The following is a 19,345-nucleotide window of genomic DNA, read 5'->3' as shown; positions in this document are numbered from 1 at the left end:
ATTACAGAAGAGTCACATAGGCTGCTTTTGAGTTCTTAGAGCTTACCAAACAACTGCATTATCAAATAATTATGTGATTCAAGACTGTCTCCTTTTACTGTACCTTTAAAAAAACTTCTATAGAAAAACAATGCCAAAAAAAAAAAAGCCTAGTTTCATTAACTTTGATGGAGAACAAGAAAAGTTGCATTAAAAATCTTTAATTTTTAAATAAAATATTTGTAAAAAACAAACATGTTACTTGCCCTACTGCCTCTTACAGATACATTTATTGTTATAATTTAACAAGAAAGTATACTTTATAACTTTAGGAATTTCTTCCCACAGCTGACCTGCTTTAAAACAACAGGTGTGTGATGTAGCACAATAACATTAGATCTTATGCATTTGCAGAAGGTACTTGTTGGCTCATACAGAAGAATACTTTTTCAAAACTGAACTAGTTTTCACTTTAAAAGAAAGCCTTTGATGGTGTTACTGTTCTGACAGTTTTCTTTGGAAAGTGGAGAATTCAGGAAGGAATTGTCATTTTTAGACAAGGACAGAGTAGTAATATATTTAACTCATATTCTTTCTCACTTTGATTATTTTTGCTAAAGGGAAACTTAAAAAATTACCTAAGTAAACATACATGCAAACAGACAAAATAAGGCTCTGTGGGCCTGATGACATTAAATAAATATTAAATTAGAAATCCTGGCATCAAAAGTTCATTAAGATTGAATGTGATGGAAGAGGGCAGAGTGAAGGTCATTTGTGCAGCCCTATTTCATCCAGCTTGAGAATCAGCAGAAAAATATGGATCTGCTACAACATGTTTGTTTCCACAAAATTCTTCTGTAATCAGTGTTGACTATTCAGCATCTCTTTGTCCAACCTGACATCCTACAGCTTATCTGAGGCAGACCACCTGAACTCTGTACCAAAGCAAGCATTTGCCCTGCTTATGGAAATCATTGTCTTAGTACCTCCACACAACAAAAGGCTAAAACTGGGAGAAAAACTTTGTTTTACAACCAGAAGCATGTCATAACTCTGAATGTTCACCTTAAGATACCGAATACCACTTTTCAGAGAATGTGCCATCTTAAAACTTTCCAAATGCAGCTGCCACCAGCAGCAGCTGCAAGAGGCCAGGACTTCTGCAGAACAGATTATGTCCACTCATGGAGCCACAAGAAAAGAGGCTCCTTTTTGTACTAAGCTTTTTATAGCAGCCACAACTTGCCAAGCCTAGCAGAGACTTTCACAGCAGATGCAAACATAGATACAATTCTCCAGGTCAGTATTTTACTGTTTACCCTGTTCTTCTTCACAAAGTTCACAATTTGGGTGCTAGTTTTTTCATCAGCAGTCATCAAAATCGAGATCCCACATGAAAAAATGGCTTCCCATCACGTAACCAAAGACAAAACATTTGCATTCAAAATTTAAAAACTTTTTTTGCTCAAGAAAAAAAACAAAACAAAACAAAAACCTGTATGTTTTTGCTTTTTCATCCATGTATTTGCAAGAAGGCAAAGGAAAAGAAGTATTTCCTACAGAAAATGCTTTACTACACTGTGCTGTTAACAGCATAGCCTCTCAAGAGGTGGAATTCTTAAATTTTCACTAAGCCCCACAATGCTGAGCTCTTATTTCTAGCACAGACCACAAGTATCACTGGAAGGTATAACAGAGCAAGAACTGCTGGATAACTTTATGGAGGGATATACAGCTATGCATCCACCATCATATAGTCATGCTGGTGTGACAGTACATGTTGCAAAACTCAAGATGTGAATTTCTCACTTCTCATTTTATTTCATCCATTACAAATAGTACAGTGCTTGAAATGGGCTGGTATATATCACAACATCATGAGAACTTCTCAGAACATCTCACAGACATATCAAAAGGGTTTCTTGAGTTGATTACTACACAAATATATACAGGGAACCTTTCTCTCCCACATTTCAATTATCAAAAGTGACAATTTTTTTGCCTGTTATTTAAGAAAACATGGCAGCAGACAGCTCTGTTATGTGAGGTCAAAAAACATAACCCTTCTCTACAAGTCAACCTTCTACTAAATGTGGAAGTGATGACATTAACCTCCTGAAACAAGCTCAGAATTCACTGAGGTCATGTAGGTAGCCTGCACAGCTAGCAAACTGCTTTCATCAAGGGTCATGAAAGCCTGGCTATCTTCTACTCATCACTTTCTCTGTTAGATTAATTCTCTTCACCCAGAGCCTCATCCATCACTTCAGTTAATGCTTTCTACTCAAATGGTGATTGGATTTGCCAGCTCAGCACTGCTGTAATTACCTCTCAGGGCAATGCGCTGTTTCATCAATTCCATTCTAACTTTATTTGTCCTACGAAAAAAATCCAACACTTACCAGACTTTCTGGCATCATTAATGGCCTGGTGTTTCTATGCTTTCTGAATTTTATCTTAACAATATCCACATTAAAAAAGAAAAAAAACCACCTGTTATTAAAAATATTTCATGAATTACCCAAATATTAAGTAACAGCCAATATGAAAGGCAAACTAAATTAATGTAAGAATGCAAGACAGAATATGCTAATAGCATATAAAATGCATAAATGAGACAAAATACCTCAAGTTATTCAATGTAAGCAGTACCATTATGACTACAATTTTCTGAAGAAAAGCTATTAGGTTGTACCATTAAAATACTTATAACAACACAAAAGTTCTCTGATAAGCTGTGTCATTAATAATGCTTTAGAACAGGTATGAAGCAGTTATTTCAGGTTTTAACAGTTCTACTACAAAAATCAAGAAGATTTAGACCAAAATAGACTTTAGACCAGGCAGCTGAAATGTGATATTGTAAAAATCAGCACACCTTCCACACTATCTCCCCAAATGAATTCCATTTCTCTAAACACCACTTTAGTGATGGACAACCTGTACTGCAAAATTCACCCATTTAACAATTTGCAAACTTCAGAGGAGGGAAAAAAAGCAAGACAAATTAAGCAAGCTTGTAATTCCTAGTATTCATATTATTCTACTGACTCCCAATTAAGAACAATTTGTATTATGACAGCTGATGAGAACAGTGCCTCTGGCTGTGCCCTTCCCTGCTCCTGTGTCATGGATGATAGAGCTCCTACCAAGTGAGCCCTCAACCACTGCCATACTCGTACCACTGTGGGCACAAGGTTCATTTTTCCTTCAGTTTTCATGGGTATGACCAGCCTACAGCTCAGTGTGCAAAAAGGAGAAATAAGTTTAATTTTCAAGGGGAAAAACGGAAATATTTTTATCCATCCAAATGTATAATTTCCTGCTTCTCAGTCAGAACCTGTAGTAAAGATACATCATACAGATACAGGTCTGGCTCAGCTTTACTAGTTCAACTGTTTGGGATATGGGAGTGGCTTTTTTAAAAAAAAATTATTTTTTTTTTAAAAAGAATTATTTAAGCGATTCTCACTGCAGCATTTCTCAGTAAAATTTTAGAAACTGACTTTCCAGCTTAATGAAAAAGCTTACATTAATGAGAATACATTTGTTTTACATGACTGACAACTAGATGAATAGTCATCAGAGACAAAATGTTAGTTTTCTTTTTCCTCCAGTGAGCATGTTTCCAGTGAAGAATCTAGCCTTAGCACCTTCCTGTTTCTTGATCAAGAACACTTTTTTAGCATTAGAGTAGCAAAAACTTCAAAAGGACTCCAGATAGCCCGTGTCTATACTCTTCAGACAATCTTCTGTGCTCAGATCTGGACTTTCAATTAAGCCTGATTTTTTACTTAATGCTGCAGGACAATATTAGCTGAAAAACAACAGGAGAGAACAAGGAGGAGGGAATGATGAATGAAGAAAAAGAATGTCATTACATGCTAGATATAAGTATGAGGTCACAGGCAGAAACTGAAGGATTTAGGAAGTTGTAAGAATCTTGGAAAGATCTGCCTCCTAACATGATTTCATCAACAATGTTCTATATCCAGACACCATTCAGGCTCTGAGTCTTCCTCAGTCATCCAGACACCCCAGAGTTCACACAACTGCCAGGAGGTGTTTGTTCCATATGTCAGAAGCCACCCTTCTGACAAACATACAGAAACAAAGGATACCCCATTGCTGACAGCCAACACAACACCTATGGCTTAAAGCCTGTCCATTGAGGCTTGCTGGGAACAACACAGAACCCTCTCTTTGAGATTGGAGGAAGCAAAGCGCATCACACATCAACATCACCACCACCATCCCCCTTGTCTAGGCATTTTTTTTTCTCCAGGTCCAAGCTGCATTGGTTTTTTCCAGCTCTAGTTCAAATGCCTGAGAGACTAAAATACCTATCAGAGCAAGATCAGAGTATTCTGATTACTTTTTATTAATCCCCCTGATCAGTTAATATACCATGGACTGAAATATGCCTGGGCCAAACATTCCTCCAGGGGCTCTTCTTTCATGCTGTATTTCGAAATACATTTTCTGGGAGCAGACAAAGACAGAAGCAGGGGAAAAAGAAGGGTGAGAGTCACACAGGGAGATGTAATGGGGAGAAATGGGGCAAATGGATTTCATGCTTTGCATGAACTTTGCATAGTCCTTATCGATGAACATAGGGAACACCCTCGCTGGTTGTAGCATTTGTCTGCTTCTATCTGCATTTATAGCAAAAATGTCAACAGCTTCCCTCTCTTGCCTGCATCAAATCTCCCACTGTTCTGGCACAAAGAGACCCAAACAAAGGGAACTGCACAGTAGCTGGTCAAAGCTACACTCGCAAAAAGGAATTTTCCAAGCACAGAAATTACTAAAAACCATCAAGTTTGACTTTTAAAATTGTTGTAATGACTCTTGCATACTACTGAAGACACTTGCTGACATGTCACTGTTTAGGCTTCACAATAAAGACGAGTCAGAGGCAGACACCCCAGCTGCCTGTCTGCTTCGTGTCAAGGCAGTGGCGTAACGTATCATGAGGAATTGGTGCACTGCTGTATCAGGTCAGGGCACTATAAGACTGTAACCAATTTAAACACACCTCCTGACAGCCTGATTTCATGACAGTACTCTGGGGAATCTTGATTGTAGCTAATTTGACATTGAGGTGAACTCACAGGCATTTCCACTAGGTAAAACATATTTTGACATCTTCATACCTGTTAAGCCATCAGGATATAAAAAGAGCTAAAAAGCAAAAAAAAAAAAAAAAAAAAAGAAATGCACCTTTCCTCCACATCAAGTGATGGTCTCTAACAAATTATTCAGCAAACCAATTCTGTCTTTGAATTCTGGCTTTGACTCCTCTTCTCCAAATGCTAGAACACTTCTAATTAAAAGCAAAGGGTCTCCAGCTGGAAACCATTCAGCATAACAAGCACATAAACAATACTGTTTTCACCATTAAAAAAAACTGATGAGTTTTAAAAGCCTTTCAGGATTTCTTGAATTAGAGATGAAGGAGACAATTCAGACAAAAGTAATTTTTTCCAGATACTACTGATAAAAAAAAAAAAAAAAGCCAAAACAGATATAGCACTTAAACTACTTTTTTTTTCCCAACATCTGGAGGATGAGCACTCACTCTTAAGATCAGTCTGGTACAGAACTGCAAAACCAGAGGACAACATGTTTACCATGCTATATAGAACAAATTTATTTTAGTTTACTTCACAGATGCCTTATTATCAGCACAAAGTGGACTGCTCCTTTTTGAATTACTTACTGTAGAAAAAATCCTACCATATTAACTATCCTAATGGCAAGTAACTTACCAGCTTTACCTTACAGTTACAAACTGTAACACATCACTTGGTAGAACTTTAAGAGGAGCTGCAAATCAAACCCTTATAAAATACACTACTCCTTACAATGGGAAATTGACACCATCACCCAGCTACTACATCAGCCTGAACACCAAACACATAAAATGAATGAGGCCTAACCATCTGTGGGAAAAGTAATGAGAAATGAAATCTCCTATTTCAGACCTTGAAAATATACTCAGTCAAGAAAAATGTGTCTTGGGTGAAATTAAGGCACCATCATCTCCTGCTCCCAAGCCATGGGGCTTAAAAACTTTCTATAACCCTCAATGGGAAGACTTACTGTACATCAGTTTTCCTGGGGTGAAAGAAGGAAAATGACAGCAGCAGCCTGATACCCTGGTGGGAAGGAAAGCTTGGGAAGTCCCACACAGTGATGGGAAGAGGCATGTATGAGATGGATATAGACAGAGAACACCTGGAAGCTGGCAGCTTCACTGGAAAGTTTCTGCTCCTAAAGATGTTCAACCTTGGACAGCAAGGACACCAAAGCTTCCAGCAAGTGCCCAGGTACAGGCAGGAAGACCATGAGGCTGTGTCAAGTCTCAAGGGCAGACAGAGACTGCAGGTCACTTGACTGCATTGTAGCTATGTGGGGAGAACTCTGCAACTGTGTTGAAAGCCAGCACCTGCATCTGGCTGTCCCCTCAGGCAGTTTTCAAGGTAAATTTTAATTAAAGGTGTGTATAATAGCAAGGAACACTACTGCTGAAAAATGCTTGTGACCTCTAAGTCAGAATTATATACTATTTCAGGATGAGCACGACATGGTGCAATTTCAAAAGCATGGTCAGATCCTGTGTCTTTGCCACATGAACAAAAAAGAGTCTATCACACCCATCACCAAAACACACCCTCCTTCTGCCTTTGTCCAACTACTGGTAAAAAACCACAACCTTTTACACCCAGATCCAGGTGGTGGTCAAAAACCAGGTAGGAAGAACATCTCTGATAGCATTGCAGCCCATTCCACCTCCACATGACCTCCAGTGGTGTGGGTGAAATGTGCTGCTGTGCTTTGCCTCCTCCTATGCAGAATGAAATGCCCACTACAAAGCAGTAAATGCAGTCTTCCAGAGACAACTGTTCAGGGTAAAAACACAGGAGAGTCTCAGAAAGGACATTAACAAAATTAATGACAGAAATGTGGTTTCTTCTAGATGTTCAGATCATAGATACAAATATATTCAAATTTAGATCTGAATAGTAAAAGATCTAAAATGACTTTAAGATCATAGAATCATGAATTTTGGAAAAGACCTTTAAGATCACCAAGTCCAACCACCAACACAACACCCCCAAACCTCCTCTGATGGAGGGCTTTGCTTCAGATTTCCTGAGCAATGGGGTCAGCAATAGTCAGTGCACAAGCTACCAGTCCCTTCTGCTCCCCTCACCTCATGCAGTGTCTGTCACAGTGCAGGTGTACATATACACAAAGGCATTTAAAACCCTTTGGAAAGCTTCAAGACAAAGCAAACACTGTCAGTGTGAGATCACCCATGTAAGGTGTAGAAAAAATGCTTAGGAAACACTTCAAACAGAGGTGCTTTAATAGAGAGAATATTGAGAGTTTAGCATTAAGTGTCCTACCACTTTTCACTTCCTTTGTCCCTAATGACCTCCCTAGCACTAGGACATATGTATATTTATATGCAAGAAAACATATGCTCATATGTGTATGAATATACCTAGACATACAAAATTTGAACTACCACCTACTACTGCAAAAGAAATGAGTAATGTGGGCTTTTTAACATGACTAAATTTCAAGAGTATTTCTGGCTCAATACATACAGCTCAAATGCAGTTGGGAAGCTGAAGAGGGAGCAAGAAATATGAGTGAGTCAGTGTAAAATAACTCTTAAGTGCCTGGCTCCTCATCTGCAGTTGAAGCACAAGTGCCCTCTAAGAGGATCTTTTTATCTTCCTTTTGCATGCACTTGTATGTGGGGGGAGGAAAAAAATTGCAGTATTTGCTTGGAACTTTAGAAATGGGTTCAAATGCAATTACAGCTCCTATTCCTAGAGCATACAAAATTTATGAATTTATTCTTGAACTCATTTCTTCACATACTCAACTGCTGTATGACGAATAAACCAGACTAGAATAGTAAATTAAATGTTCAGTGATAGACAGGAAAAAGAAAAATAGATGGGATATCTGTCTTACAAATAAAAATACTCTATATACAGCCCTATAAGCTCTTTTATTTAAAGTTTTTTGCAAATCTTTCATCTAATTCATGAAAGTTTTTTATATGTATGTATTTTATATATAGGTATATATAAATATTACATGTATAGATTACACAGGTAGTAAGTATGTAACACCAATTTATCTATCTTGTATATATGTACATATATATGAGGAAAAAAAAAAAAGGAAATTTTTCTCAATTAGAACTAGGCCCATGCCCATTTCTTATTCTAACAAGAAAACAACCCAACGAAAATCTAATGAAAATATAGAGACTGACAAAGCAATAGTCCAGTGGCTGGTTTACAAAACCCATTGAAAGGTTATAAATTTTGACACTTTCAACAACTGTTGGAAGGACAAGCCAGAAAAAAATCCTGAGGGTGTCAAGGTAGAAGAAGCAATGTGGCTTGATATAGGTTTCTTGAAAGAAATAGCTCTAACCATTTGTTCCCATTTATGAGAGAAATCTGGAAATTACAATGGGAAAATATTTATTTTCACTTAACTTATGCTGTCATTCACAAAAATCTTCATCTCTACATAGTTTCTGAACTTGTTTCCATCTGAATTATTAAAAATCCCAAACTTAATCCAAGTTGGACATACTAACTTTCCACTTGATTCACTCCATTCAGTCCCCATTTATTTTCAGGGTTCTTGAAACCTCTTGCAATTTGCCCCAAATTTTGGATTTTGTAAATTATTTGTAAAAGATACAGTATTATCACCTAAAAAGGAAACACACTTCATTATCATAGCATGAAGTGATGGAAGTCTGGGAAGCACAAACACGATCTGAACAGACTTTATTTTTATGAAGAAAACCACCATAGAAAGCTGTCTGAATTCAGCTGCAAGGACATACTGTACCCTGTTCTTACAACTGCTGTCTAATATGGTCAAGAGAATGATGTGAAAAGATTCTGACAGCACCTGACCAGTGAGTTACAACACAGTCATAACCCACATTTGGCTTAAAATCAGCTGACATGCACAGGGGATGCTAAAGGATAAAGACAAACCATGACACCTTCCCACCCACTGCTGTCTTGCAAAGGAAACCTCTGTAGCCTTACTTAACAGTAGCTCACTAATGAATCTGTCAAAACTTAGATAGTGAAACAGAATTTCTTTTGCTCACATTTAGAAAATAATTGTCAGCAGAAAAATATTCTTACACTAAAAATGGCACACAGCTCACATCTATTATGAATTAAGACATATCAAAATCTGCAATGGTTATGTTGGCTGAGTATCTGCTGCAGTACTCCAGAGTGCACAAGAAGCACCTTAAGGGTATAGAATTTATCATTTAGTTGTCAAAAAGTACGTATCCAAGCATTTTTGTTATAAATATGCTAATGCTTCTGACTGAAGAAAAGATAAAGGCATCAAAAAGCACAATAACTATGTTAACAATAAGCTTTTCTGTAGAAAATTATAAATACACTAGTAGAACACTGGTGTTTAACTTCTGTGGCTGCAAATTCACTTATAAATCATTCATATGATTCTTCCACATTGAGGTCTTTTGGCATCTTTAGTAAGGTGGTAATAATTTGAAGAGCAGACAGTCACTCTTACCTTCCATCTGCATAGTCTGCATCAGCACCTCCCCACCAGACATCTGAATCATCATCTTCGGCATCAGCTGAATCAAGATTGTCACTTTCCTCTGCTAATGGGCAGCAAACAAACTCCACGCCACGAAACTTGTCGATTCCACAGGGCAGCAGCATGCCATAGTCATGCAGATTCATACTCTTCTCACTACAGGACTATAGAAAGTAAAAAGAAAATGGATACAAATATTGTCATGGAGAAAGTTGGGAAAAATGGCACAGACATTGAGAAAATATAAGGGGCTGTGTACAGCCTTGGTGGTCAGAGGTGGTGAACTCTGAGTTTTGAAACATGATACAGAATGGTCACATGTGCATTCACTACCTGCACTGTAGGTAGCTCCCTACCTGTGTCTGTGTGACCATTTTAAGTAATAAACTCTCCCTTCTCCTTCCCTTTAGTATTTGCCAGTACAGAAAGAGTAGTCTCCTTCCATGTACTTGACAACTCCATACCATTAGAGATTAGGCATTAGTGATCAACCTTTTAATTCCAGAGCAGCACTAATTCAGGAAGCCAGATGGGGCAGAAAACGTGAGCTAGAAAGCAGTGCTGTAAGACAAGGTTAACATTCAGTAACCAACAGTGGACTCTGATGTGCTCAGTAGAGTGACTTATACTTCCTACTTTATAAGAGGAACAAAAAGCCATTCACTGGACCATTCTTAAGTACTGCTTTTTGTTTTCCCTATCACTGCTATATTTAAACCCCAGAAGACTGTTACAGCTCTCAAGAAGGAAGGGAAGAAATTTTAAGGCATATGAATATACCTCTTTAGCAACAGTATGCCAGTGTAGGTGAGTTTCACACACATCCATCCTTTCCTGGTGAAGAAACTTGCACTTGTCTGGTACCAGAAGGGCATCACTCACAAACTCGCCCACTGAAAGGAAAAAAAAGAAAAACAACAAAACATAAAAATGTCAATTTTGCTTCCAGTACCTCATCCTTTTAAACCTTTAGGTAGGCATAGGGCATCTTTTGTTAATGAGTGGCAGGGTTTGTTTGGAGTGAGTGAACAGTTTCTACATGGAGCTTCCGTTTTCATCCTCAAACTTTCCATTTCAAAGTAGCTCCTGTCTTTGATCTCAGAGAAATATTACATTATGAAAACTTCAGTGTAATGTGTTAATATCCATATCCCAGTGTGAAACTTGCAGGATGCATCAAAGATATGTGTGGCCTAACACCAGATCAGGAGTTGGTTGATCCAGCTCCTGGAAGGGGGAGTGCAGAGAATTACATTTTGCATCTAACTAGCAATAGGGAAAGGTTTGAAGTGCTTTGAGCTACTTAGTTTTGCAACACAAATACTTGTTTCCAATAATTCACAAGTATTTCCACTGAATTGCAGCACTAACATCAACACAGTACAATTAGTTCCTTTTGTTGATGCAGCCTCTTTATTGAAACCTCCTTTCATCAGCCAGACAAATTGAGGTTGGCTCAGAAGGTTGATGAGCAAGTTGAGCTCATCAGCTAGGGAACAAGATAATTCATGAATCACCTGAATATCTGGTCAGATTGAAGAGGGGAAAAAAGGCTCTTTACTCAGAACATAACTGACCAAAGAGAAAGAGAATGTGCTGTCTTCAAGCAATAAGACATAAACTTACATGGGAAAGAAATAAAGCAATGCTCACAGCCCTAGTACTAATATATAAGAAGAAACTCAGCTGATAAGTAACATGATTTATTAGACTAATATCCCTGCAATTCTGTACAATTCTAATACTGCAATTAAATAACCCCAAAACATCTCTAAGATTTTTTTTTAAAGGAGACATTACAGAGCAGTTTCAAGATGTCGATGTACTGAGCAGACCCTGGAAGAAAGCCCATTACTCAGCTGGCATAAATTGTCAGCTCCCTGAAGCACATTTGTCTGTAACTTCCAAAAAAACTACAGTCTGCGTCTTAAATGATTGAGCCAAGGTCCCCCAACGACTGTGTGAATGTAGTAACAGTTTAATTAATCAAAATGAGACAACTAAAAGTTACTTGTCAGTAGAGGGTTGTCTCAGGGAGGTAATGAAGTTGCTTGCCCTTTTTATAGTTATAGTCAGTTTTCAAAGTAACCAACAGTGCATTGGGAGAAAGCAGAATTCAAACAGATGTATATACACCTTTTCTAATCACCAAGATGAGTGTTTCTCATGGGTTTCCTTGCTGTATTTCAGTATTTTTCATTTAAAGCCTTTCAAAGCCAATCCAATAGTTTATCAGGAAAAACAGAACTTTATCTTCATCCTTCAGTGACATACTCCAATGCCAGCCAATTATTAACAGAAGTGTCTTCTAGAAACGTCCAATCCAGAAATGCAAAAGTACCAGTTAAAACTGGTAACCCAAACTACAAAATGGGCAGCTTCTGATGAAGTCTGTGTTCCCATTGTTATCACATCCAAATCTCACACTGAAATTTGATTAAATGTGCACCCTGTTTTAAGCTGTACTTTTCTTTGTAGGGGGCCATCCTGTCACATACTGAGTCACTCATGTTATAAGTATTTGCTAATTCTTTCATTTAGCCCAATACCTGAGCACTAAGCAAGCACACAGGTGTTTTGCTAAAGACTGGCAGAGTATGTTGACTTTGCTCTCCTGGAACATCTGACTTCATACAGCAGTTAGACTTTGTTGCCTGTTCAAGCATGCAAAACAATTAGAGCATTCTTTATGGCAAAGAGTTTTACAGAACTAAGAAAAAAAAAAAATCCTTGAGTTTGTTGTACTTGGAAACTGGATCATATTTCAGAAGCAATGCACACAAGCATGTATGTGAGCTTGTGATACCTGATTTCTGACATGCACAAGCCCATGAATCCAAATAAAACCACACTTGATTACTTCCACATGAAGATATTCCATTCACCTTAAGAGCTGGCAGTATCAGCAGAATATTGTGTGTGCAAAGTTCAAAGGCAATTAATAGCATACTTCATTATTCAATAAAATAAGCTTACATCATTTGAGCAAAAGTAATGATTCTGGTTGCAAAACTGAGCTAAACCTACCAAATACAGGGTAAAAGACTGTATGTCCAAAGCTCTGGGCAATGCAGTCTGGGCTGCTGTGTTATTAGTACGAGTATGTAATTAATTTTTTAGAAATAGTTATTTTTTGAGCATCTGGTTGTATCAACTAATTCGTATCAGTAGGTTAAAAAATACTAGACATTTTGATATAACTGGAAGTACAGTATCAGATTTGACTTTTATACACAAAATGAGCATCAGCTTTATAAAATCAGACTCCTTAAAAAAAGGTAACAGCATCTTCACATTAACCCAAATGCACATTTCAAGTGAGGTTCCATTTTGCAACCAGTTGCTCAGTTTCACAGAAAGAAACAATCCATCAGAACAAGTTCCCTTGTGGCTTTCCAAAGGAAAGGAGGCTGGAGAGAAGGGTGGTTGTTTATTGTAACACTCCATTATATAGAGCTAAAATAAATTAGGGCTGTGAAAATCTAGGCAATAGCAATCACTTGCAGCTTTGCACATGATTCCTACTGCCTTCAATTCCTTTTTTTTTTTATTACAAGTAAAATGTAATTCTGCCCATTATTTACATATACACAGAGTTCATGCCCTGGATTTTATTTTTTTTTTTAATTTCATTAATTATTACTGGAGCTTAAACACAAAGCTTTAAACTTCTGTTCTAGTTTTGTTGATGTTTAAAATCAATTTATGCTCAAATGTCAGTCTGACCAACTAAATTGAGTTCACTTGACATTTATTTTGTCTAGGCTAGTCTATCCAGCAGAAAGAACTTCAAACACTTTGGACTTGCAGACAAGCTTGTATCTGTAATCACCCTAGTACACATTTAACTTTCAGTGCTGCTGAATTGTAAGTCTTCAGAGATTCTTAGTATTTTTTAACAAGGAACCCAAAGACTACACAGGGGGAACAAGCATGTGTGAAGGGAGAGTAAACCTGTGCTTCCTAAGAGAGTGCCAACATGGATCAGCTCTAAAAATAAGGAAAACTTGTAATACTTCTCCTCTTTGCCAGAACAAGCCGTGACTGAGGTAGCTGTGCATTAGTACATGTTTTTGACTGATGGAGCATCCAGCACTGGTTGTAATTTTCACTGTCAGGTGCTGGGATCACAACCCATAATTCAACTCCAACATTATTTTTTTTTCCAATACTGAAACATACAGACTTGCCCCACACTGGGCTGTTCTCAACACCCAGCTGTGAGGCTGAAGTTGGATGTGTGTCACCTCAGATAGCAGCTTTGCCTTAAAAGCCTCGCTAGTGCTGTGCTATCCCCCTGTCTTTGCCAGCACCTTAATCTAACACTCTCCCACCACCTACCTTGCTTCCACTAAGCCACAGCTAAACCATGACCATGCTATACAGACTTGCCAAGTTTGCACCAAATCCACACCACAACTGGTTGGTATCACCAGCACTACCTCTGTGGGGATTATATTTATCACTTTTTTCTGTAGTCTTCTGCTTTCTTCAGCATGTCTTGTGTTTTGATTACAGCTGTACATTTGTGCTCTGCTGAGGTACTCCAACAATAAACCATAATGGCACAATTTGTCTTTGGGTGGGCTCATAAATCATTACACTCCCTCAAGTGATCCAACATGCACGTACAATAGCAACTTGTTTTCCAGTAGGTGCTCAGGACTGGATAAAACCAGATCCCTCTGGCTTAGTTGGATTTCTGACCCCTCTGGAGAAAAGAGCCCTGAAAGAAAATATGAGGCAGACCTCCTATTAACACATAAAAAAAAAATTTACCAGTCTGTGCTTAGATCCATTAAGGTAAAGGCTGACAATCTTCTGTTCACTCTTTTGAAAAATAAATTGCCTGTTTCTAATTAAAACCTACCTCTTTTTACTGCTCATCACTGGAACAAAGATTGTATCAACACAGTAACAGCTTAACTTCATTTTACAAATGTCTCTGTTTTTTCTGAATCCATTCCCTGACACCCAGTTCTCCACTATGTTTGTAGCAGACTTGTTCATATTGCCCCTCTTTGTGTACTACAATGAGGTAGCAGTTTGCATTTTTTTCAAGGAGAGTTCAGCCTAAGGTTATGATCCCATATTTCACTAATAAATACTTTTACTTTAGTAAAGCGTGTCCTGTTCTCCGAAAAATAATCTTGGAGCAGAAGAACTTGTGCTCTAAGACCAGAAGTTGTGGTTCAGAAATTTCATTTTTCAACACAGCAAAGACTAAGAGGAGCATAAAAATCAACCTGTAAAAAAAGAACTGGGATTATAGTGAAGGCAACTGATCACACACTCCTTCAAAACTTCTCAAGGAAGAAAAAAGCTCAGCAAGTAGGCACACTTGGAAGAAGATGATTGCCCTATCCATTTAAAGACAAATACAGTATCTGGGCAAACTAATTAAAATTAAAAATTCTATACCCTGTGTGTGACACGGTCCTGATCAGCAGATTTTCTATCCACTGAATAAACCAGGTGGGATGTGAGGATCCATCCAACATTGCACAGAAAGAAAACAAAATATGATAAAGGTAATAAAACAAAATCCGTGACAAAACCAAACATCTGCTAGCAGATAGTTGCAGATGGTTAGGAGCCCAACCAAAAAATAAGCATGTTCAAATTTTGCTCAGAGGAAGACTTTCAAACAAAGCCTGTGCTAAATTTTGCATGAGGTAGAACACATGCTGAGCCTCTAGGATTCAAGTCTTCCTTTTCTGTGTCACTGATGAGAACAAGGGCCTTGCTAAAATGAGTATACAAGCTCAAGTGCTTGCACTGCATGTATAGGAGAACATCCAGAGAAACATTTCCCTTTCCCTGTGACTTCGCATACATTATTTCTGTACCACCACACACTCAGCACAGCACAGCAAGGAGCAGATCAGACCTGTGCCTTTCCCCATCCTGTTTTTGAGTGGCTTTCCTCTGCCCTGCTCCCTGGTGCAATACCTCTTCTCCCTTTAACATCTCTGCTAGCTCCTATTCCTAGGCACATTTATTTATTTATTTATTTATTACCTGTTGCTTTACACATACATTATTACATGCATTTAAGCTGCCATACCTCTTTAGGTGTTTTTATTAAGGATTATGTTTATTTAAGTCTGTATTGTGATGCTTTCTCTTATTTATGAAACTGGCTACTAAGGATTAGCTGCAATTGGAGTGCAAGCCAAATACACTGGCCTTAAGTGCAAAGAAACATCACCTTTTTCTTTGTTTCAGTCTTCTTTTCTTCAAAAGTCCAGAAGAACAGAGAAGATGCAGAGCACCTAGCTACTTCAAAAATTTCATTTCCAGTAAAATTATTCAGTAAGCACAATTATCTAGCAACACACTGCACATGCTGTATTGTACTTCACTATTTTAGACTTGGTATCTACAGAACATGAGGGAGAGGCTGTGCCTGTCCAAACCTGGCTTGAAGGAAGGTTTGCTGCTATGCCCAGTGCCCTGGGCCACTGCAGGGCTTTCCTCTGGACTTGAGCACAAGATGCATTAAGCTGTACTCTTAAAGATCTTCAGTCTAGTTTAAAGGATTTTAACAGCCTTTACTAAACAGGGGATTTGTAGATTTCTCCAATTTAAAATTCAATTTAAAATGGAAGTTAAAGAGAAGCAGTGTTTAGGACATAAAAGCCCATGTAAGAGATAATTTCTACCTACACCGTTACCTATGAAAGACTACCAATATTAATACCAGTACCCAGTTTGGTATCAAACACCACCCTACAGTATCTCATTTCCCAGTAACTTGCAAGCATTGAGAACAGCACTGAACAATGCTGAAACCACCCTGGGCAGTCACTATAGAAGGCCAGGCTGCAAAGGTGCTTGCACACAGGGACACCTGTTGGAAAGCCCTGCACCAAAACCCTCATAGCCTTAAAAGCTTGAAACCACCTCCCTCGATCCCATCACAAACACAAAAGTAAGAGGCCTCTCCCTAAAAACCATCCATGATCCAAGAGAAAGGCAAGGTGGGGCTGATACAAGATATCTGTTTTCCAGTAGCTTGTACCATCTATGTTTTTCTGATGAGTAACAGGCTTAACCCCTGCCCATAAAACCATCCTCAACAACAGCTCTGTAAGGAAACAGTTCCCACTCCACCATTTTATCTGTAATCTACAACATGAATTTCAGAAAAAGCCTGATGGCACAGCAGATGGACATCAGTGCAGACCCAAATTTGAAGGGCAGAAGCAGCGTGACAGCACAACCTGCGTATAATGTCTGGGGTGAGAGATGCCAACAGCTGTAACTCCTCAGCCTGCCAGGGACCTGGCCAAAACTGGCAGTGACTCCAGTAACACATCTCTGTATTGGCCCATTTGTCTTCATAAAGCTACAAGAAGTTATTTCCCATAACTGTATATTCCCATAACTGTATCTTTTTTTCTATTACTGGTTTTTGAGAAAAAACATCCACTACTTTTCAAGCATGTAAAAATCAAGCCACTGATTCTCCAGCTTTCATTTTCATGGTATCAAAGCAAGTGCCTACTGCTTCAGCATTTATTCTGCTTCAAAGAAGTCCTTGAATGCTTTTGTATTATGGCTTTCAACCAAACTTGAAACGATAGAGAATACACCCACTAAAAGAGTTTTATTGTTCTGTTGTTCAGCATACATAGCAACAAATACCCCTGATGCAAAAACTCTCAAGTAAACTGCCTTCACTATTTGCAATATTTACGCATTAGGATAGAAAATGCAACAATTTCAGATGAGCAAAACTCTTCTTCTATTAGATTAAAACTGGTAATTTGAGCTACTCTACACTGTAGCATCCTGACGCTCACATCAATTTTGGAAAATCACGCCAATTAATGTACTTTTCACAAACAGTGTGATGGTACATAATACATGACCATACCATGGATAGAAGATCAAGGTAAAAGAAAACCCACTGTAATGAGTTCATAAGGAGTTCACTGACATCTAAACATCCGTCTAAGTACCACAACAAAGGATCCCGGTCTTGATATATTATTTGTTCTACTGCTATTTTTGCAAAGTCCAAATACCTCACACAAAACTATGGAGTCAATAGGCTAAAATCCTTTAGGTACAATCCAGGAAAACACGTTTATTCCGATGAAATAATGAACTGTACATAACAAGAACTATGTCTGTACACAATTCACAACGCTTATGAAGTCTTCATTTTCATAAGATGCTATATAAAAAGAAGTATTACTCTCAAACCTTCTTTCTCTTTCTTCTGCAGCTCTTTGATCATAGACATAAATGGAATTTCTGCTCACTTCGATACCTTTCAGCCTGACTGCTTTTTCTGATAAAACTGTCTTACTTTCCAGGCAGAATGCAAGCATCACTCAGATATGATGCATCTGATGCATTATGGTAATAAAGGATGCATTTGTTTATATATTAAAAAATTGAAATACTCATAATTGCACACTCTAACATCTTAATAGACAAAGCATACAAATATTCCTTAAATGTCTGCAGTACCTCAATGTTTCATTGAGGCATTACGTTAAACTACTTTTCTCCTTTTGTCTACTTGTTTCCCTCATATTCGAGGAAAAATCTTGCTGGGGATACAGTAAAATGCCTCACCTACCCCTCTCCTTGATCAATAATAAAACAGAACTGAGATAACAAAGCCTAGTAACCAAACCCTATGGGTAATGCCACATGTTAGGATTCCTCCTCCTGCCTCATCTTTGTAAAAGGCCCACAGGATAAAAAAAATCCTGAGAACCAGGCCCAAAGGCTGCGAGTTCCACTTGGGAAGCTGAAAAATTTCAAGATAGTAGCACTTGTTCAACTCCTCAGTGCACTCATTTCATCTGCAAAGCTTCTGCCACAACTGAGAGAACATTTGTTGCAGGCACAGCCTCTCCATCCTGATAATTTCTTGGAAATGGTGAGTTAGAAAACAGCAGGAATAATAAAGTTTAGAAATGTCACTCTGGATAGCTTGACTCCATCCTGTCTCCAGTCACAGAGCTCCTACATTATGCTTCCTTCCCCTTTCTTCCCTGCAGCCCCAGACTTTTCAGATCCACTTTTACTTTTCACTCCATCACTGCAGGAGTCCTGTTCAATAAATTTGTAACAGGACATGGTCAGCAGCTCTGGAGGGCTGGTGAGTGCATTGGAGACCGAAGCCTTGCTGCTTCTAGTGGAAAAAAAGATTTTAATGTGAAGGCTGCCACCTGTGGGTGCTTGTTGCAGGGTCATTTGGTGGATTATGGATTTTTTTATGGTTTTTGGAACAGAGAGGCTATTAGGGGGGATTCCAGGTCCCATCCTAAACTGGCAGTAGTCTGGCTAGCTAAAACAATCTTTCACAGTGGTAAAAAAGAGCAGAGAATGAAAAGCTGGAAGGTACTGGAAGCCAAGGCAAGTTAGAAAAGACTGCTTGATTCTGCATACAGATTAACAGATGGAACAATGGGGTTCCTCAAATGGGAGGACAGTATAACCCAAGAATTTATTGGAAATTGCTTGATCTGCAGAAAAGAATAACCCTGAAGTAAAAAACAGTACTTGAATACCCTAAGGAACAGATTTGGAATGTGAAAGGCTTAATGAGACCATTTTGTGAAGACATTAAAATTCAGTCAAGATGCTCTAAGCAGAATCCTGGGACAGTGAAAATCCCAAGCCACAACCAAGTAAAGAAAAAAACTATCAGGAGGTAAACAGGATGGTGGTAACTTCAAAGGTAATAGCACTGTTACTA

General features: G+C 38.3%; 1 protein-coding gene across 2 annotated transcripts in view; it reads right to left on the bottom strand.

The window, feature by feature from the left end:
* APP (amyloid beta precursor protein) overlaps positions 1-19,345 on the bottom strand; it is a 208,222-nt gene that overhangs the window by 93,287 nt on the left and 95,590 nt on the right. For both annotated transcript variants that reach the window (XM_071755155.1, XM_071755146.1), the window contains exons 4-5: positions 10,402-10,514; positions 9,592-9,785 (exon numbers count right to left, since the gene is read on the bottom strand). In XM_071755155.1, coding sequence (XP_071611256.1) covers positions 9,592-9,785; positions 10,402-10,514 — 307 coding nt within the window. The remainder of the gene's footprint in view (positions 1-9,591; positions 9,786-10,401; positions 10,515-19,345) is intronic.

Source organism: Heliangelus exortis, chromosome 1, assembly GCF_036169615.1.
Source record: "Heliangelus exortis chromosome 1, bHelExo1.hap1, whole genome shotgun sequence".
NCBI lineage: Eukaryota > Metazoa > Chordata > Aves > Apodiformes > Trochilidae > Heliangelus > Heliangelus exortis.
The sequence above is the reverse complement of the archived record's forward strand: the minus strand, read 5'-3'. Positions and strand labels throughout refer to the sequence as shown.